This window comes from Pelodiscus sinensis, chromosome 12 (assembly GCF_049634645.1).
Source record: "Pelodiscus sinensis isolate JC-2024 chromosome 12, ASM4963464v1, whole genome shotgun sequence".
Lineage (NCBI taxonomy): Eukaryota > Metazoa > Chordata > Testudines > Trionychidae > Pelodiscus > Pelodiscus sinensis.
The window spans coordinates 29,910,562-29,933,690 of NC_134722.1; the positions used below are offsets into that span (position 1 = coordinate 29,910,562).

General features: G+C 40.6%; 1 protein-coding gene across 7 annotated transcripts in view; it reads right to left on the bottom strand.

The window, feature by feature from the left end:
• Positions 1–3,020: 3,020 nt before the first annotated feature.
• Positions 3,021–23,129, bottom strand: part of ZNF423 (zinc finger protein 423) — a 375,707-nt gene continuing 355,598 nt past the window's right edge. For all 7 annotated transcript variants that reach the window (XM_075940237.1, XM_075940233.1, XM_075940232.1 and 4 more), the window contains one exon: positions 3,021–3,645. In XM_075940237.1, the coding sequence (XP_075796352.1) occupies positions 3,548–3,645 (98 nt within the window). In that variant the 3' untranslated portion in view covers positions 3,021–3,547. The remainder of the gene's footprint in view (positions 3,646–23,129) is intronic.

Consider the following 23,129-nt stretch of genomic DNA (forward strand, 5'->3'; position numbering starts at 1 on the left):
AGTTAAGCAATTTTCCATCATGAGCATTTTTGAACCATACTCTGATATGGCCTTGAGCCGCAGTTTGACCATGGCTAAACTTTTAGCGAAACCCTGTTCAGCACCAGATCAGTTACACCAGTAATGTTTGTAGCACAGCCAAGGCTTAAGAGAACTGTGCTCTGTGGATCTGGGATTGGTGGAAGCAGGAACCAGATTCTTTAAGCCATTGGAAGGGTGATGAAGTTACTAGCTGAAAAAAAGGCTTCTTATAGACCAACTCCAACATTGGTTGTACAACACCTACCTCCCCCTACTTAATTTAATAATGAGACTGAAGGGAGCATTTTGGAACTCCCAGTTTAAACCCCCAACTATAAGAAGTTTTAGCTTAAAGCGGTAGTGGTTATGGTACATATACCATTTAAGCATGGTATTTTCTAAAAGCATGTAATAGAGTTAGTCACACAACTACAGTTGAAAGTCTAAGTCCCGAAGACACTTTAGAAAATCCCATATTACAATTTTATCTGCAAGTTGTGAGTACAGTATGTGGTTAGAAATGCATTCTTGCATTATCTGTGGTATTATTTGCTGTTGTTTTCATGTAATACTTCAGTACTAAAATGGATGTAGTGATTTACATAGAAAAATGTTTAAAATTACATCATATTTTTGGAAGTGGATGCATTTAGAACAGTGTTTAGGTTGCAAACATTGCAAGAGAAAACGTATTTATATAAAACAGGCCCATTTTCACTGAAATGAAGAAAAATTATAAGTAGTTTTCTTATTATATTGAGTTTTATGTGTTTGAAAAATTAAATTTTGAGACTAAACTACCTGTCAGTGTCCAAGTCAACTTTCACTAAGAAGAAAATTAACCAATTTCATGTCAGCAGAATAACTGAAAGCATAAAAATGGTCCTATTTGCCCAAACAGGGAAAATAATCTAATTCTCTTGAGAAATGTGAATCATTTCTCAAAATAGCTACGCATAATTACATCTTCTCTAGTCCTTTCTAGTTTAGGAATGAATCCAACCTTGCTGTTCATAACCAGAAGGCCAATTCTGACCTCAGTTACAAAGGTGTATTTCTTACTGCCTTGGAGGAGTGGTGTGCCAGTCTGACAGAGAACAATCAAAACCAGCAGGAAATTAAACATCAAAATATAATCTGCAGCACAGGAGGTGTACTAAAAAGAAACTTCAGCCTTTGCATTTGTTATACAGTGTATTCCAATTCCAATCCTAATATCCTGAATAAACCAATTAGGTACTTAGTGTTTTGCACTGAATATGACCCTGAATAGTGCTTTTTACAAGGTGTTGGTGGTGACATCCTTCAAGATCAGATACAGGGCAAAGAAAACTGATTGTGCTCAATTTTGGTATGTTAAAGGAACCCACTAATTAGTAGTATTAATATTAGAATATAATTAATATTAGATTTGATAAGTCATATGTGCGGTGGTTGAATAGAGAACCCATAGCAGGAGGTCTAGAAATTCATGTGGCTGGTAGATGTACAGTCTCCTCACTGGCCCAGCAGTTACTATATTTGTATATATGCATAAATGTTAACTACCTCAAAATGAAACAAACAAAAAAGAAGAAAGGGCGTCCAATTCTGAAAGATGCGATGTGCCCACAACTTTCATTGGCATTAGTAGGAGTTGAGGGTGCTCTGCTCCCTCATAGGGCCAGGACTTAACAAAAAACAAAAACACAACTCTCAAAAAACAATTCTATGCCCAAGTTTTTAGACATTTAATATCTGAAGTGCCAGCTGTACTATCATAATGCACATGCTTAACTCCCATTAAACTTAAAGGACAGGATACATTCCTCCATACACAAGTATACGTTTTGCAGTCCTCAAGGCTTCACTTTTCATGGGTTACTTACTCCCTGTGCTTAATCCAAGGGTGGGTGATAATTTTCACAGGAGGGGGCCACTTCATGAATTTTTGTTTGTGGTCACCGGCCGGCTCCAGGCTCCCCCCCCCCCCCCTCAAAAAGGCGCAGAGCCTTAAGAAAAGGGGTGGGACTGGGAGCTACACAGAAAGATAGAGTGTGTGTGTGGGAGACATTCTGTATGTGACAGACAGACTTTGTGAGTGACACACACTGAGTATGTGTGGCACAAACTGGCAGAGTTTGTGTTGTAGTGTGTGTGAGATAGTGACTGTGTGAGACTCAAAATATGTGCGTTGCCTGCTTCTGGGTAAGTTTCTGAGAGAAGGCATATGCTGACTCTCTAAGACAGGGAAAGCTGTCCTGCTCTGTTGTCACCCTCTCCCCCTCTGCAGACATGGAGTACAGAGGGAAGTGTGTGAGTGTGTGTGTGTGTGTGTGTGTGTGAGAGTGTGAGTGAGTGAGAGAGAGAGAGCACTGAAATCTTAGAAACAGTGCATTGCCTCTTAAGACAGACACTTCTCTGAGTCACTCACCATTCATACTTCAGATTGAAGCAGCTCAACTCTGGGTCTCCCTCTCCCTGACCCCTGCTCTGCAGAGATGGGGTTCAGGTGCAGGGAACAGCCTGCCTTCAGCACTCCCTTCTCTCCTCCGACCTCCCTACCCCCACTCCCTGCTCTGCACAGCTAGCGGGAGAATCCTGGGAGCAGCTCGACTGCAGGACAGAGCAAGGTGGGGGGAGGGGCAGCTGAACACACACTGCAGGCTATGAAGCATGCACATCTGTTAATCAGCTGGGTGGGCCAGAGAGAAATGCTTGACAGGCCAGATCCAGACCCCAGGTCTGATTTTGCCCACCCCTGGCTTAATCTGTAATGAAAGAGAGACTGGGGTTCAAGCAACTGTTTTACTTCCATAACTGATGTGGGGTTATGAAAGAGGGCTGCGGCTCAGCTCTGATAAGCTCTGGCACAAATGAAGCACTGGCTACTTCATCCGATACAGAGCGTTCTCTAGTATGTGGTAACAAATTATTTTATACTCTTCTTCTCCGACACACAAGAACAGGCAACAGCGACAGAACGTGTACCAATAGACGCACTGAAGCTCTGACACTAATCGCATGTATTCCCTTTATTGAACGGTACTAGTTATTGCAATCAGATCAAGTCACATTTATAAAGCAGACCATCCAGTTGCACTGAAACCGATTATATTCATTACATAGTTTTAATCACTGTCCGGTGAACTGGCAAATCCAATCAAAGCATTAGTTTTTAATTAAAAAATTCAAAAGAAATATTCCAACAATAGCCAAGCAATCACATCACAATGCACAATTACCTAAAATTGCAATTAAAAAGCAGTTAAAAATCACACCTAATCTTTAACTATCCATATAATACAAGAAGCAACAAAGGGCAACAGCATCAAAGCAGATTTATCTACCACTATAAATTCAGTCAGAAGCAGAAGCTCTAAAGTACACTAGCTGAAGCAGGACAATAAAAAATACTGAGCATGGAATACTTTTAATCTCTTCCATTAATATTCATTTCCAGCTGCTTATAATAGCAGCGCCTCATGGCCAAATCATTAGAGTTTTACATCTGGGTTGCAAATGACACTTTGATTGGATGTAATGTTCAAATGGTCCTCCCCACTGTGCCTCCGTCAAGTCTTCTGCAGAGAGGTGTCCTGTAGTGCCAGTGGCTCACTGTGCGTGCTGGCTCAATGTGTGGTTCTGGAAAGATGAAAAAAGGATACATGCATGAGGGGCAGAATAATAGAAAGCATGCCCATACCCTCCTACTCAGTACCATTTATGCAGAGCTCTACATAAAAGCTTCTCAATTATTACAAAACAAAATGCAATAAAGAAAAAGTACTCATAAGTAACAGCTGCCAATATGACACATTTGCTTTGTACTGATAGATCTGTTAATGCTGGCATGAACTTAGGGGGAAAAATTTCTACCAGCCAAGTACAGCCTTTAAGATTTACAATACATATAGAGAAAATACGTCACCAAAAAAATCTGCCTTCAGCTATTCACTTAACTGGAACAATTAAAAAACATCTGTATCACTGAGGGATCTCTTCCCATATTATACTCTTTATTCTCTCTAGTATAGTAATTGGTGTGAGTACTGGCAGCAAGCAGCATCAGATTGTGACACATACTTTGCAATTCAAGGGATACCTCACCAATAACAGCTGAAAACCAGTTCAGACAACAGGGTAATGTAGGCTGCAGAAAACATACTGGATGTGTCCCCCAGAAATTCAGTCTCTTTACAGAATAGACTATGCTGCACATTTCTGTGAGCAGCCCTCCTTTTTTAAGTAGAGCTGTAGTCATTACCTGCAATCACAACAATCTCTTTTTGCATAGTAGGGAAATATTACCATCCAGCCATGCCACTTTGTGTAGAAGCCAAAAAAATCCAGATACAATTTCAAAGTGGTATTTTCAGTGCAACACATACCCATACATTTTGCTCACAAATGACAGCCCCAGACCTACAAACATGCATGGACGTAACTTTATTTGCAGGAGCAGCCAAAAAGATAATTTGTGCAAATAAAGCTACATACTTGTGCACAAGCCTTTGCAGAATTGGGGCCTAAATGTTTTTAAATTGTATCACAGTGCCCACCCATTAAAAACTCACTATTTCACTTCATGCTAGTTTTAATTTACTAATTTCCATTGTTTTAGCAATTGAACCATGCAGCTAAAAACACAGCTTAATTTTGAACTAATTAATTTACATACAATGAAGATATTGAAAGTTTTTATAAATAATCTGTTCCTTCTAAATTATCTAATGTTATATCTCAGTCAGAAACAAATGGGTTCTCTACTTTATTATAGCAATGGCAACTGTCTAATGAAAACTGTTGTGTGGAAATAGTTAACTAATGAACCTTCCATTCACAGCCGTAGTACCTCTCTAGGTAGCAGTGACCCCATTTAAAGCTGGTATTATTTTCTGAACTGTGCACTCCCAATAACTGACCACAAGGTGTCAGAAGTGCTGTGGAGTTCCTAAATCATGTCAAAAGTTACCAGTGATATTATGGCAGGCAGTCTTATGAAATTCTATACAACGATCAGCCTTTCAATATGACAGAACATTAAGGAAAAGGGGGAAGTGTTATAGTTAAAACATGCAGAGGGTAATACTTTGTGAAAATAAGCAATCAACTGATAAAATAGCAAAATAACTTGTTTAGCTTGCTTAGCATAACTATAGCTTATAGCATCGCTATTTCATGCCCTGAATATTGCAACAAATTAGGTTCAAATGGTTAAAAAGTAGCCATGTAACTGTTAAAAATTCGAGTGGTTTCACAGTTACATGCGCTGTGGGCTCTGTAGTATAAGGCTTGTACTGCAGAGCCAGTAGTGCAGCCGGCTCCTTGGGAGCAGGGCTGGCAGCTGGAGGCATATAAGCTGGCTCCAGGCGTGCACTGGCTCCAGGTACCATCCTGCTCATCAGTATAAGACTGATGCTTATCGGTTAACTGTTTAGATGATTAAACTTTTACATCCCTACGACAAATTAAGCTAAAATGTTTGAGATCCATAACCAAAATTACTGTGTAGAGTAGAGAAATGGAAATGTTACTAATTACTATGAATCATGTCTGTGGAATGTAAAATAACTATGTTTTTGTTCTTAAGTGTTTTAATATAATTAAGTTTAAAATGACTGCTTATGACTTTTTAATATATGGTGATCTTACCAGTCATACAGAAGAACAACCATTGCTATGTTGCATGTTATTCACAATGATGATAGCAAGTAAAGTTATGTAATGGGATTAATGCAGCTATGTAGAGTAATAGCAATAAATGAGCTTGTGCAGCAAGACAATTGAAAATACATTTTTAAAAAAGTCAACGAATACGCAGATATCTCTCCTATGTTCAAACATGTTCCTGAGCATTTTAACCATGGCCATTTCTAGTGCACTTCATTGTAATTCTATTTTAGGTCATCCTCAATACCAATAAAAAATGCAAAATGTTTACCATCCACAAATCGAAGCAAAGGCGATTCATGGTAGACAAATCCATATTTGTTTAGGCAGTCTCATTTAAAAGATAATGCACAATCAGCACTAGATGCAGGGCACACAGTCTACAGTCAGGGAACATGATTTCAAATCTATGTGGCTGCTGCATTGATTACACCAGGCAGGTCAATAAAGGAATGGTATGTAGCTCTAAATCTGATAATGAAGCACTCATTGTGATCCCTCCCTCTTCCAACATGGGTTAATAATATGTTCTGTACACATCTAATAAAAAAAACCCAACAAAAAATAAAACCTGCAGTGTTTTGGTGAGCAGAGCCTATACAAAGATGCAAACATTATATTCAAAACCAGCAGCTGTATGGAGCTGAGGTCATCTCTTTTCAAATAAAGACTCATATACTGAACGTAATGTAAAAGCCATCAGTCAAATGGATCAGGTATACATTTTCCATATGCAAATCTTGATTTATTTGGGAAAACCCTGATTCCTCACATGTATTGCATGCAATGGACATGGTGACTAATCCCAGCACCAAACAATTAACATAATTAACATATAAAGTCACATTTTCAAGAGCCTGAAAAATGCACTTATAATATGTATTAGAACAACTGTCTGTGGATACTAAATCCTTCATCTGTCTGAGAAAAAACTGAATCTACACAAACTAAATGGGTAAAATAAGCATACACAAATGCCTATAAATACTTTACCGTGGGGTTTGTTTATATGTCAACAACTAAACCCATGAATACCACAGATGTATGTTTGGAAATGTGCCCACCTTCTATGTTTCTAATATATATTTTACCTGTTAAAATATGTTTCAGACCACCAAAATGAGCCATTCATTTAAAGCATTACAATCTCCAACCCTCACTGCACCACTCACCAGTAAAGTTACATTTCTTTTTTTCCTAACTACCTGAGGTATGAATTTGTGGCTTATTGCCATGCCAATGCATTTTGCTGATGCTGAAAACTGGCTACATTCAACCCTTGCATTTTAAAATTTTCTTCTCCAATATGAGCATTTTAAAATTTTTAATCCAATCATCACATGATCTTGACTTCAAATTTTGAATGGTAGTGATTTTGCCTGGCTGCAGCTGGCAACAGACAATGTACTAAGATGACCAGATTTTCAGACCAAGCAATTTAAACTTTATCAGAACTAACTTTTGGGGAAAATGTGCTAACCACATTATAAATGAAAAAAATGACAAGAGGTAGATAAAGCACAGGCAGAAAGAAAAGTCATTAACACATTTTAAATTAGCTATTAGATATTCCTTTTCATTGCATCCCTTTGTACTAAAACTGATCTACTACATCAGGCAGGCAGAAGTGTAAATTTGAAGCCAGCAAACACTGCATATGCCACAAAATATCAATATTACACACATACTTCTGCTAAGTAATAGTTCGTTGACCATTTGAGAAAATTCTCATTTCCTATCAAGGGAAGTGTGGTTTAGAACTGCAGTAGGAATCAGGACTTCTTCAAAGGATTTTTTCCAACACAGCAAGTTACACTTTACCCAGAACAACATAAAACAAACCATTAAAAAAACTTTAAATAGAAAGGTGACCTGCAAAAGAATATTGATGCAGTCACAAACAATTGTGCTAAACCTTCCCCCATCTTCCAACCATGCCCTTTACACATGTGTAGATTTGTGTTGTGTTTGGTGGTTAGGCGAGGGAGTATAATGTATAAATTAACTATTAAAAGCTATTCTTTACATCTCCCATTAAGTCTCTTGGCCAATCCATGGTGCATTACCGAGACTTCAGAATACATCATTCTGAGATACCTTGGCAGGGGAAAAACTACAGCAGCACTAAGCTAGCCTATCAAGATAAGGTAAATCACTGCTTTTGTATAAGACAAAGTTGGGTCATTTAATTGGCTCCAGTTCTGAAAATCATGTCAGATAAAACTGGGCTTTGTGCCTGAGTCCCACAGGTTCCTAGATGCTTATGTGAAGTTTTTGACTCACTATGGCATCCCCAATCATTAAGGAATGGGGTAACTGGTTTTGTGGACAATAGAAGATTTACTGTCGGGCTTAACTAGCATATCTGCTATAGTGATTGCTCACCACAGTGTAATTAGGTAGGGACATCAGTGCTTACATTGTGATTGGTTCAAGCTAACTTAGCAGCACACCTTGAATGAGCATTTCTTTGTTATTGCTTGCGTACACAGTGTATTATAATCAAAGGACTTGCACAGCAACCTCTATTTTCAGAGCACTGATCAACAAGAAAGGAGACTGGGTCAAAAGAAACTCTTACAAGCTGTATAAGGATTGGAAGTTCAAGCTCAAAAAAAAGAAGCACACAGTGCAGCAGAGCTACAAGGCTGGCACTCAGGCTGGGAGTCTCCCACCCTGCAACCAAATTCCCTGCCAATAAGTCACAGGTGTACTACACAGGAGCAGGTGAAAAAAATAAAATGCAATGATGAGGGGTGTGATGATGGTTTGAGGCCATAATACATTCAGTCTATGGCGGCACTGTACATCTGTTATGTATTTAGATATTTCATACAAGCTGTTTTGGAGATATACTCTCTCTACATTTAAGCACATACACCTAAAAGACCACATGTGGTACCAGCGTTAAGAGAAGGCACAACAAGACTGGCAATACATGCTTTGCTTGAATGAAATTCCTAAGCCTCCTAGCAGTTTTATTCACAGACTGATTAAAGGCTATAAAGTCTCTCACTCTAACTCTTATTAAAATGAGCAGCAACCTCTCCTCAAATCATTTCAACAGAAATGATGCGCATAATAGATTTGTGTAATGACCAGCCAACATGAAACTCAACAGGTGCTTAGCCCATTGGGTGACCCATGAATATGAGTATGCCTAGGTATTTCTGAATGTAAGTGGATAACAATTATTTTGCTGCCCACACATCTCTTCTAATTCAGTCTGATCAACACATTATCATCTGGCCGGACAGCATACCAAAGTTACATGGAAACCACTATAGTTGCAGGCAACATCACAAACTGAAAGTATTGACGTTGCGATGCTGCAAGCACACAACTGCATGATCTTGTGACATCTAGGAAGGTAATAACCTATTCATTGTTGTATTTCTCCCAAGGAGAAAGCCCTTCAGTTCTCTGTAATAACCTCATGGATTCCTCCCCCTGCCACCTTCTCCTATATCTCTCCCATATCCCATACTGAAAGCTTAGAAGAATTGCAGAAGACACCTTTCAGAGTCCAATATCACCGCATCAGAGAGCAGGATACTAGCAGAGCAACCTGAAGAGCTCCTTACGCTCCATATTCCTTTGCCTACCATTAATGGCATTACAGGGGTAAGAGAATATGCAGAAAATAATCAGTTATTTAATAGCAGTCAATTCTGCTCACGAGAGTCACATGCACAAAACACCTAACCTTCCAGTTAAGTCAATAGTAAATCATGCTCCTCACTGCAAATGCTCACAAGAGTCCCCACCTGAATAGTTTAAAAAAAAGTCCTGAAAAATGCAAGCCAGAATGTCTAACTACCTATGAAACACCATCTGCAATGTCTTTTTTTAATCATAAACTTGGTTATACAGTCAAACCCAAAATGATCCAAGAAACTCTCAGAAAATGTCATTTTTATCTATATTTTTGTATTTTATACATTATGTAGGTTTTTTCAATTAACAGTAAGCAATCCATCAATAAAGATCAAAATCTGTGTGCCTTGACTTTATAAAGAGATTAGTTTAGACAGAGGACACAAGAAGGCCCTTGGTTCAACCATTGGAGATTACTGCTCCCTGTGGAAAAACAATGAGCCTTAAATTGGTACTGAACTAATCCTAAACTTGAGAGGCATTCAGGGATGTCATGACCAACAAGAGAGAGCACAGAGGAAAATCAGAAAACAACTCAGAAGAGAGAAATCTGATCACAGAATGAATAGCTTTATTTTATTTTTTTGGTTGCTGCTTTCCCTGTGCTATAATACTTGAAAGAAAAATCACCTTTGTACCCCTTTGCAGTTTGTATGTGCTTATTTTTAGAACTGTTTGACAATTATCCAAGGGTCTAAGACTAACAGATGGCCTGTCTTAAAGCCTCATATGTTCACTAGTTTGCACTTCTGACAAACAGTAAATGTACTCAAGAGTGTGCCATAAACAGAGCTGAATGAATACTCAGAACACAATTTAGTTAATACACTTCATTAAAACTGATAGTGGCAACCAATGTTTCCTGTAGAACCAGGTGTTAATTCCCCTTTCTGTTGTCTCAGGTAACTCTTATCCAGTGACACTTATATGTTTAGATCTTTGTTTTTCAGAAAATACAATGTTATTTTTTTCCTTTCCCCTGATGTTTACCCCACTATATAAAATGCTTCTAACAAGTGAACTTCAAGTTATCATGACACACAATAAAAAAAATTGTCAGGCAAGACAGGTTCACATGTTCTCATTTCATTTGAAGAATCCCTTGAAATTGTGGTAGAGGCAAAAGAAAGGTGGAATATCCTTTGTGAAAGAAAAAGTCTGCCTATGCTACTGCCTCTCTCACATCTCAAGAAACTTGTCATACGTCAGTCAGTCTCAGTTTTAACACACTTTTGGATTTAACTTGAATGAATGCAGTGAGAAGCCCATCCTTCACAAGTTATTGATCTCGAAAGAATAGGTCCAGAAGACCTTCATCAGTTAAAAAGTGAGAGAGACAGAGAGAGAGAGAGAGTGTGTGTGTGTGTGTCTCTAGATGTATGAACCTTCTGGGCCAAATTCAAACAGAACTACTGTTTTACATCCAGATGAATTGGGTCCTCTAAGTCTGAACTGCAAGCCACACTAAGTAACAAGAACGAAGCAGTTTGATTCTGCTCTCACTTACACCAGTGTAAATCTAGAACAGCTCCTCTGAGCATATGAATGGCATAAGTGCGATCAGAATCAGGCTTATGAACTGCAGTCAATGGAAGGATTCAGAACTCATAAAATACTAAGAGAAGACAAATGCCTTATACTGTACATGTCAGTCTGAAATCTACATTTGATAAAACTACCTCCTATGATGGTTTTAATCCTCACTGAAATTTATCAGTACATAACACTGATTTTAAAAAAATCTATAAAAAAGAGGGGAAAAATAGCTTTTCATAATGTTTGTTTTGTGCCTGAATGGCCTATGCGTATTTGTCTCAGTATCTCATTGTGTTTTATCTCTATCTATCCTGCTTTACTTTTACCTCTGCTTTTCATTTTGCTGTAACTTAATGTTCTTGCATTTTGGTGATATTTTCCATTTCATTCTCAATACCACATATTACATTCTCTATGATATTTGATATTTTCTTCCTTTTATTCACAATTACATTAAGTGAGTTATTAATTTCAGAAACTTCCAATCCAGATTGCTTTGACACCTCACTCATCACATTATTAATCTTCCATTTAGGACTAATAATGTAATGGCAGCCCTTATTTCTAAAGTTTTCATCCATCACTTTTCTCCTCTGGAAGCTTACAATAAAGCAGAATACTTGTCTGAACCTGGCTCACTCTCAGGTATTCCACCAAAAAGTCGATGCGTTTCCTAGAAAAATCCTGGATAAAATGCTGTTGTGAGAAAGTAAACTGAAGCCTATGGGAAATTTTCTTTACCAAAGCACTTTGGAAATAAAGACCACTTGAGAATACACTATGAAGAAATAACCAGAGCCTTCTATTAGAGAGACTAGCTGTAAACACTGTGATTTACTCAGGCACCCAGTGAAACAAGGGAACTAATAATACTTGTCTTGGGGGACTGTGTACCCCTGAGAATTTTACTAACAAATGCAAATTTGCCAGTGACTTTGTGATTTACAGTCTACATTTTGTCATGCAGGAGATAAGAAAAAAAACCTGAAGGAAAAACCTTACATTTCTTAAACGTAAAGGGAGGCATACAAATTTAATTACTATTGTCAGAAGCACATGAAAATGAAGTATTTTTAGAACTCCTACACTTAGTAATCCCTCCCCATCATTTCCATCTGACTGAGTACTGGAGTTTTTGTTTATCCAACGTGTAGAAAAGGGAATGCAGAATCCCAACACACTGTTTTGTTGAAAATAGTTGGCCCTTTAACCTCAACTTGGACAGTCCAGAATTTTCTTGGGGAGTTGTCGATGCCTCATCTTCACCAGTATTTGAAGTTCTCAGGAACACTTTTGCATACAAAGAGCTGGCTTTTGATCTTAGCTACACGGGCACGCACCACTGCGCACATTGTAATCATCAGTTACTGTGCCTGCACAGACAGTAGTTCATCTACTAAACATGTAGCCATACGTGTCTGGTTTGCTTGTTGGCTTTTGAGTCAGGAAACCAGCCTCCACAATTGTATTAATGAAGCCAATATCTTAACTCAAAAATTTTCTAATATATTGAAACTAGGCACTCATCTTACAAATGTCACAGACACAGACAGACGCTACCCCTCTCTCTGCATATTCAAAAATTCCAGCGCACGTTCCTGTGCTGATCTCTTGTTATCCATTTATGGTCCAAGTCTGGGTAGCAGTATTTCAAAATAATTTATGAGCAGGGAACTATTGTCCTGTAATTCTTATTGGCCTTTCTTTGCCAAAATATATAACTGTGGATCATAGCTTTGTTGATTTTATTTGAAAGCTTTCTGAAGCACATCTTGTTAATGTCTCTGTGATCTCAGATACATTACATTGCTTAAGACATCTAACTTAATTTTCTGAAAGCTGGCATCATCATTATGGTACTGTCCATGGCGGATCTTCTTCAAACATGCAGTCATTCTGTAATTTGGTCCATCATCTAGGCCTGAGTTGAGACCAGCACTTGAATACTCCTTTTATTCTAAAAATAATTATAGCCATAAGCATAGTTTTACTTCTGCTTGGGGGGGAGGGGCAGCACCAGTCAGACCAATGGGCCAGGGGTGAGGAGGCAAATTCTGCACCTACCTGAGGCTTGCATTCTACATAGACCCTTTTAAACACATCTGTTGAAATGCACAGACCAGCAGACAAATGTTGTGTTAAAGGTACATTTCTATGGGAATAGAAACCAGCAAAAGCCAGGAAATACAACATTGAACCTAATAGGATGTAAAATTTAGATTAATTGGCTAATCGAATAGTCAATAAGGGCGCCTCTGCCTTTGAAGTGTAGCAATAGCCGCAGGGCTGTTGCTGCTCTTCAAAGGCAAAAGCACAACAGGGAGCATGGGGCTGGCGAGGGACTCAAACAGTAGCTGATGGCCCCGTCTTCCCTGCAATGTTTCAAAGCAGCAGTGCTGCATGGAGACTGGGGTCAGCAGTTGAGTCCGCAGTTGACCCCGGGGTCCATGTGGTGCTGCCACTTCAAAATGCTGCAGGGAGCCCGGCATCAGGCTCCATGTGGCTTTTCAAAGTGGCAGTGCCGCATGGAGCCTAGGGTCAGCAGGGGAGTCCCTGACCCTGGGCTGCACGTGGCATTTCACAGAGGCAGACCCTGAGCTCCACGCGACGCTGCTGCTTTGAAATGTGGTGTGCAGCCTGGGCCATCTGGGGACTCAGCTGGCTCCGAGTTGCACACAGCATTCCAAAGTGGCAGTGCCACGTGGAGCCCAGGATCTGGCCTTAGGCTCCATACGGCGCTGCCACTTTAAAGCTCGCCCTACTCTTCCCCCCCCCCCTTTTGCTGCCTTTTTCTGATACAGGTAGCAAGGGTGAGGAAGTGACTAGTCGACCACATCCCTAGAACCTAAAACTGTATCCTTAACCTTGTATATTTGTTCCAGGGTACCGTAGGAGTCACTGAACAGCAGTTGATTTTACATAGCATATTCATTGCAAATCTTAGCTAACACAAAAACTAGGGGTCACTAAATGAAATTAATATGAAGTACTTCTACTACAAACAAAAGGAGGTCAATCTGTGTAACTCCTTGCCAGAGGATGTTGTGAAGACCAGGACTTTACCAGGGTTCAAAAAAGAACTAGATAAATTCATAGAGGATAGGTCCATCAATGGCTATTAGCCAGGATGGGTAGGAATGGTGCCTGTAGCCTCTGTCAGAGGCTGAGATTGGGTTAGAGGGGAGGGATCACATGATGATTACCTGTTCTGTTCATTCCCTCTGGGGCACCTGACATTGGTCACCGTCAGTAGACAGGATACTGGGTTATATGGACTTTTGGTCTGACACAGTATGGTCGTTTTTATGTTCTTAGCTATAGCTCAGTTGAAGATAAGGATAAGGAACAGCTGTGAGTTTAAACACATTTAGTATATTTGTTCACAAACAATGTTAAATGAGACAAATTCTATAGTTTTTACCCAGGCAATACCCTCATTGATGTCAATGGGAATTTTGTCTGAAGGAGAACTGCATAATTTGGCCCGCTGGGACAAATTCAGCATTGCAACAATCAGGTGAAACAGCACAGACTTCCAAAACGTTGTGTCCATTAATACCCAGGCTATAAAACATCACAGTTCTTTCATCTGCAACATTAATAATGGGGCCAAAATATTTCTGAGACAAGATGTCCCCATCAAGACACCACAGGTCAACAGTGATGAGATATCCTTTTGATTCAATGTGTGACAAGATGACACAAAAGCCATGTATAATTCTGTGCTTGAAAAAGTCCATTTTTCCAACTAACACTGTCAAGTTACCATATGTTGTTACTCTAACGTCATGTCCACATTACCAGGAAGATCAATACTGCAGCAGTTGATTGCCTGGCATTTGATTTAGCGGGTCTAGTTAAGACCCGCTAAGTCAAACACTGAGGGTGCCCCCGTTGTAGTCCTACTCCTCACAAGGAGTAAGGGAAGGTGACAGGAGTGTTTCTCCCATTCACCTCCTGCTGTGAGGACAGTGCCAAAGAGCAACTTGAGGTACATCAACTTCAGCTACATTTTTAATGTAGCTGGAATTATGTACCTTAACTGACCATCCCCCATAGTATGGACCTGGCCTTAGGAAAAGCTGATTTCTTCATGATAGCCACTTTATTTTAAAAACCAAACTATACAGGTAGGAGAAACAGAAGAGGTTATATATAATTTGCATTTATACCTAAATTCCAGTAGTGTAATATCTATCTAAAATGATCTATGCTTTTTGGATATGGGATAATAATTCTTTCTTAGTTAAGTATCCTGCAGAATATTGCTAAGCATTCCATTAATTTAAAAATGGGCAAAGACAGAGTAAGTTGTTACCTATCAGTCCCTTAGTTTATTGTATAAATTCAGGTCACTGCACAAATGCACCCAGCCTGTATATTAAACATTCTCATGCCATTTTTGTTTGAGGAACTCAGAGAAAGCACAATCTGCAAACAATCTATGTTTTCTGCACTAGTTCTGCTTTTTTTTATTCTCCCCTTGACCCTGCCAGATTCAGGCATCACAAAGAATTATTTCCTCCCCAAATTCATTTTGTGAAAATTAAGTATTTATAAAGAAATAATATTTTATCAGCATATTTTGTGAACACTTTCAAACAATTTAAAGTTACTCTCTAAAAAGTGTATTGCTCTGGGGTGGCTCCAGTTTTAACTGGGAGATACAGTATGTCTATGGGCATATGAAAATTCTCAGGAACAGATGTTAAAATGGAAATACCGACAGAGTTGTGGTGACAAAAACGCCAATGTTGAAACAACTCCACTGGCTGAATACAACCCAGAGGTAAAAGAGCAAGTTACCGAGCAACTTTTCAACTGCTCCACCTCCTTTTGTTCTCTGTGACCCTATCTATCAGACTCCCCCTTCTTTCTGACCTCCCACCATGCCTACTTCACACATCTCACCATGGAGGCCTCTACTATAGCCACCATCCTTCCAAACAATAAGAACTGGATAGGACCTTCTTTGAAGCTAGTCTGTACTCTTTAAATCAGATGGTGAGGCTGCTGCTGAGCACTGTGACACAAGGCAAGGCGCTCCTTTCTTGTCATCTCGTCCCAGCATCCAGAGATGAATATGTTATTTCCATAGTTGTCCCATATCATGAAAGCCTCGGGAGCCAGATCCTAGCATTCAAACCCAAGTCTTTTGCTAGCCAGTGCAGAGATAAATCCAAACCCCTTTAATTTTTAAATGCAACTATTTTTTCAATACCTTATAATTGTAAAGGTATCTGAACCCCCATAAATGCCACAGCATTAGGAAACATCAGTATGACTGAGATCAATCCAGGATTTTCTGTGTCAAGTTTAGGCCTCACAGCTAAAATGCACACATTCAATTCAAAGCTTGTTAGGATAAACAATAGAGTTGCCATAAACTTGTTATCTGACTGGGAACAATAATATAAAGGACAAAAGAAGCAGTGTTTTCCCTTCTTCTAGATGTTTTTAAAAATAAAGTAATTTATTTTTCCTAGATATAAATTTCAGATTTAAATACAATCCCAAATCCTGAATATACCACATAGTGGTGTCTGCATGAACACTTATTTTAATTTTGGGAGGTGGAGGTTTAATGTGTTTTAGTGTTAACTATTAACTTTAAATTCTATTGGAAGAAATACAACCAATTAGGCGATGGATGACAATTGATGCAAATATTTAGGTATGTGTGTAACAGTCTCATACACAGTTAAAAATATCTGGCCACTGAAAAGGATTTTCTTAGTCCACTGGGGTTTAGCTATGTTGAGATTGAGATGTTTATTTTTTCCTGCAGCAGTGGTGGGAATTTCTTCTAGAATATTTTGCCATCTTGTTCTTAAATCAGCAATATATCTGTATATTTAAATACTAAGAACCTTGCCCTACAATTATGAACATATCCAATATTTGCCTCATCTTTCCTGAAAAGAAAACAAACAACAAAGAAAACAAAACAAAACAAACCCAAACCAGAAGTTCAAATATTGCCAGTCTGAAGGCTACTGTAACAAATCTAGAGGAAACATTCACAGTAACTATTACAAAACATACATATTTGCACACAGACTGATTAAGGACTGATACTGATGAATTCACTAAAATGTAATTCCAGGTCCACCAGCATCCATCCTCCCTTAGAAATAAAGTTAATGCTTTTCAATACCTGTGAGGCTTTTGAATGCCTATTTTTACTGGAATAAAGTTTGGTTTTGGTTTCCTTTGCAAATAACTAAATAAATAAATAATAGCAAATGCCTTTTCTTTCAAAAAAAGGTCAAATTGAGCTTTTTAAAGAACAAGCAACATTTTAGCAAGCCAGACAGCACAAAAGCCAATCAGATAAATGGCCTGTGTAATGATTTAGAACGAAGGATGCCTCTGGTTTCTTGAAAGGGTTATAGTATAGGTCTTGGCACAAACAATCTGATATGTTCAAGCTTACATCTCTTTTACTGCAGACAAGAAATTCACTAAAATAGATAAATAATGAATGTGGCCAGAGATCTCTGCTGGTACTACGGCTAGTTCTGCAAGATGCTGAAACAGAAACACAGAATGCTCCATGTTTTTGTTATTAATGAATCCTTGTTCTCCTACAATAAACACAGCATATTTTATCTGAAATGGCTTCTGCAGCACATACAATATAAGTTTCAGCTCTCCAAAAGTGCCAGCAAATTGCAGAAAGATAAGTTACAAAGACGTACCTAATTTGCTGTGATGAATTGTGTGCATGCTTCAGTGATCAAAACTGCAGCTGAGACCTATTATATTTAATGATCTAGACGTTTCTTGTGAAAACACTCAGGCATATATTGTTATGTCTGGACAAGCAACCTAGTTTTGCTTTTGCAGCAAGCAAATGAAGAGATTGCTCTTACATGCTATACACCACTTTCCATGAGATATTTAACCAGAGAGGTAGAAAAAAACTCCAGTAGTCCCTTAAATTATGCGTACGTTCTGCCTCTTCAAATGTAAAAATCCATTATCCTTTAAAAACCTCATATCATTCTTTTAAAACTGTAGCGACACCTACAGGAGGAAGCAGAGTTAATCAATTATCAAACCACAAGCTATTTGTTACACAGCCAGGAAAGCAACAGAAAATCACAGCAGCAACTTTGTTAGATATCTTCTCTTCTTTTCCCCACTGGAGGGAGAAAGGTATAGAAATAGGAGAATTTCCTGGAGAAAAAACAGCTGCTCAGTTTTAGTAGAAGTAGTCTAATTATAGGTCATAAGAATTTGCTACTTGGAATGCAGTCTAGAACTAAAGTACGCCACTTACCTCCATGCTGGAAAAAGGGGAAAGAGGTGTATTACCTGAGCATTAGTACCAGGAAATATTATGGTCCTGTGAGGCATATTACCTCTGGGGTACTGCAAGGAGACCAATGGATACCAGGACATCCTACCCCTTCAAATGGACTACCCAGTGCTCCTTCACAGTGTTATGAAACAAGTTTGGAAAAAAGAAGATTAAGGGGGGCCAAGATAGCGGTTTTCAAATATCTAAAAGGGTGTCACAAGGAGGAAGGAGAAAATTTGTTCCTCTTGGTTTCTGAGGACAGGACAAGGAGTAATGGGCTTAAAGTGCAGCAAGGGAGGTTTAGATTGGACATTAGGAAAAAATTCCTAACTGTCAGGGTGGTCAAATATTGGAATAAATTGCCAAAGGAGGTGGTGGAATCTCCCTCTCTGGAGATATTTAAGAACAAGTTAGATAGACATCTGTCAGGGATGGTGTAGACAGAGCTTGGTCCTGCCTTGAGGGCGGGGGGCCGGACTCGATGACCTCTCGAGGTCCCTTCCAGTCCTATGATTCTAAGCCCCCTCATCAATAGGTGATACCAGCTGTTACCCCCACAGTCTCACCTGCTCCTATCACCCACAGTTCAGCTATGAGAAATGGTGTTTCCTGTGTGAATGTGCAAAGGCATGAAAAGGGGTTTCCCATGACTCTCTGCCATCCCAGCTCATCTATGCTAGGGAGGTGTTATTTGACCCACAAACAGAGATGACCTTATGAATAATGTACCGACCTGCAATAAAGGATCTGGATCTATGCCTGGCTTTGCCAAAAAAATCCTCAGTGGGTTTGGGCATCCCCCGCAATTGTCAAATGGAGATAACACCAACATAGGAAAGGCAGTGAGAAATTTAATTCATTAGTGTTTATAAAACACGTTGAGAGCAGCAGGTAGAAGGTGGTGCAGAACTACATGGTAGTTATTTGTACAGATCAGAGATTTTCAAATTGTGGGATATACTCCCCTGAGTGGGGCACAGAGGAAACTTTAGGGAGGTGAGCAGCAACACCAGATGGGGCTTGGACCAGCCCCACATGGTGGGGTGAGAGCTCCAACTCCCCGCCGACTCCCCTCAGTGAGCCATCCAGCCCTTGATCAGTGTTAACATCTGCTGAGGTTGCACCAGTTTCGGCTCCCGGGAGCCTCCATGCCCAGTGCTGGCTCTGCCCCCAAGAACTGTTGTATGTGTCTTTCTATACCTTGAAAACCCGAAAGGGTGGGGAAGGTATTGTGTCTATTTTTGTCAGGTTTTGGAGGGTGAAAACAAAAACTGTTACACAAAGTGTGTGTGGGGAGGAGGGGAGTGGAGGGGATGCTCAGCTCACAAAGTTTGAAAACTGCTGGTCTAGATGATGATGGTGATGGATACTAATTATCCTTACAGACTCAAGAGCTCATTCCCCCTCCTAGTCTGACTCCAATTCTAACACTCACCGTTGAACAAAGTAAAATGAAACACATGCCCTTGCAACTGTCTCTAGGAGCGTGGTTTTTAAAAGCACCATTTCATTCATCTGCTGAGCTGCTCTGTTCTGTCACACTTATAATTTGTGATAATGTGGTGAAGAGTGAAGAAAAGGCATTGGTTAATTGTTGACATAACAAAATTAATTTTCCATCCATAAACTTCTCTCTCCTGTGAGCTCTGATGCAATGTTACAGACTGGCACCACTGAAATGCCACCTTGCATTTCTCATAGTTAATTTCTCTCTAAATGTCATTAGTACTTGTTATTGCCAGACCAGAGAGTGCAATCTGGCCTTCCGGAAAAAAAAATCCACCTTTCACTTCTTCTCCTGGGCCACCTCCGTTTAGTCATGAATAGCTAATAGTAAAATGGTCCAAATTACTCTAGTTCCAACAAGACGGGAAGTCATTAGTATACCTGGAAGTGAATTATGCCCAATGTATTTATTTATTTTAATAGTATGAATAAATCTTTATTCCACCAATAGGAGTACAGAATGATTTATTCAAACGCCCTTCTAATTCCTATTCAAACACAGTTCATAAGTTATCAAAGGAAAAAAACCTTTAAAGCATGGAACCTTTAAAGCCATGAACTCAGAGGGAAGAGGAGATCTCACATGTACTTAGGGCTGAGGTGGGCAATAATTTTAGATGAGTGGCCACTTCAGAAATTTTTGAAATGGCCCAGAAGGGGCAGGGCCTTGGGTAGAAGGGATGGGGCCAGGGCACTTCCATGCTTCCCTGCCCACAGATCCTGATTGGCCTGGGGATGGGGGGAGTGGTGAAGTCATTGCCCCAGAGAGAACTGCCAGCTATTCAAAACAGCTGGTGGTTCCCTCAAGGTGCCTGCCCCTGGTGGCAGGAGATAACTTTGTGCGCTCCCCCGCCCCTCCCCCCGGTCATTCAGGGCTTGGGGGTGGGTGGGAACCTGCAAAGTCTCCTCCCATCCTGCTCCCGCTCTGCAAGGGGTGCACAGCACTGAGACACTGCTCCGCTAATGGTTGACTAAGCGCTGCGTGCCCCCTGCAGGGTGGGGACAGGGCGGGAGGAGGCTTTGAGCATTTTCCCCACACCCAGTCCCTGATTGGCCTGGGGGCAGGGGAGAGCACACAAAGTCTCTCACTCCCTGCCCCCACCCTGCAAGGGGCATGCAACGCTTACAGTCAACCTTGACAGTTGACTTAAGCACCACTCACCCTTGGCGGGGATTGAGACTTTGTGCGCTCTCCTGTCCCCAGGCCCTGGAGGCAGGGGAGCAGCAGGGTATCCACAGGCTGGATCAACCCACTTGGCAGGCCAGATCCACCTACAGAAGCCCTTTTGCCCACCTCTGATTTAGGGTCACTTTCAGGAGGGTTGTGAATTTTGACAGAGCTCTTGAACTAGACACACTATTCAACCTGCTTGTTTGGGGGTGTGTGTGTGTGTGTGTGTGTGTGTGTAAACACCCACACATCTGTCATAGAGTTTATATTGCAACATATATAAGTTAGTCTAGCTCAGAGACAGATTTGCCAGTCCATATTCCTTTAACTAAAGGCATCTGAACTCAGAACTGTCATGTGGATGTTTCTGACTATGGATTGTGCTTTCAGTAAATACAAGTGATGCATATACATTGTCTCTTGGCTGCTTACACTCATGGCCATCTGTTAGGATGGCATGGTGCCTGCTCAGAAGTTGGTTGGACCCTTGCTGTAGGGCATAGATGACAGGCAACAGTGGGTTTAGATGGGCAGCCTGACGAGCAGTTCCAAGTGCAATCGCTACTGTAGGAAGTCCCTTCTCTCTGCCAGCACTGCCACATTGGAACTATATGCCTCCTTACACTTGATCACACATGTTGACACTTGGGTGCATTTCAGTGCATTAATGACTCAACCAATGGCTTTCACCTGACACCCTTTTCTTCCACTCTGCATCACCGTTGGGTATTCTGCACATGCTAATGTGAAGTTATGTACACTTTGTTAGCTAGGGTGAGTCGCACAACAGCATTAGCAGTATTTGAAACAAAGGGTACCAAAGAGACTGCTGAAATACCAGTCATTTCCAAGCTCAGTCCCAGGTGAATCTTTGTTACCCTGAGAGCTCACACTGTATCTTGCTGAAGTGACACAGGAGATGCCGTATGATACAGATTTTTTAATATGTTGATCAGCATCTCCTTTGAGAAACTAACGGATAAATGTTGTGCCTTGATGTGGTTAAGGAGCACAAGACAATCCAAGATCTCTGCAACCTTCTTGATTCACAGCTAGAATGGGGCGAGAATGTGAACCGGCAGTACATGATCTTTTTGTTTTAGGACTTCTTGCCACTGACCCCCCACTGTTGCCAGAGTGGTCATTAGGGATCCATTTAATTATTCACTTGCTTTGGACATTCATTTTCCTATGATGCTAACATTCAAGTGATAAAAGAAATCAAAGCTGCCATCTCCGAGACCAAACCCTGGACTCTCCATCCCCTATCCTTGGAATTTCAGTGGCAACCCATGATGCCCACTTGATTACCAATTCACTTGACTGAGTGAGACCAAAGGAACAGAGACTAAAGAAACAGATTTGAGGAGAACTGAGAGCACGGCTCTCAGAAGTGGGCACATGGGTGGCCAGGTAGGATCTGTGTGCTGCTCCTGCCTGAGCACTGGCTCCATGAGCAATGGGAGCTGCAGAGGTGGAGCCTGTTGGTGTGAGGGAAGTGTACAACACCTACTGGCTACCCATACATCTAGGAGTCATGGGGATCTGAGAGCGGACACCCAGAACACCCTCTGCACCTGAAACCCTTCATCTTGGCCACTCCCCAGAGCCTCCACCCCACAGCTGGAGCCCTCATCCTCCCTCCCTCCTGCAACCCAAGCCCAGAGTCCCCTTCCCAAAGTCAAAACTCCTTCCCGGACCCTACAGTATCCCAGACCTTCCCAACCCCTCTGCTCCAAGCCCGGACCCCCCTCCTGAAGCCCAAACTCCTCATCCTGATGCCACCCCAGAACCCGTACCCTCAGCCAAATTCCTCGTCCCTCTCCCACATCTCAACCCTTGCACCAGCCAGTGAAAGTGAATAAGGGTTGGGGGGAGTGAGAGACAGAGGGAAGGTGGCTGGAGCAAGTGGGAATGGGACATCCAAGAAGGGAAGGCAGGGATGAGGCCTCAGTGAAAAGTTGGGGCAGGAGATCCCTGAAAAATTTTATATAAAAATGGGGGGGGACACCCTCCAGTTGTTAAAATTTGAGAACCTCTGCTCTAGATGTCAGGGGACTGCTAATATAAAAGTAGTTGGTACAGAGCCAATAAATACTCTCCTGAATAGCTCATGCCCATATTTCTTAAATTTGGTAATTCGTGATGGGCTTCACCAGCACCAAAATAAGAATTTGGAGTTAATGACCTGTCCCATCTCAACTGAGCATATACCTACATTCTGAAAAGCCAACAACTGCTTCATTCCTATCTTGACAGTATACCACAAGCATAACTTTT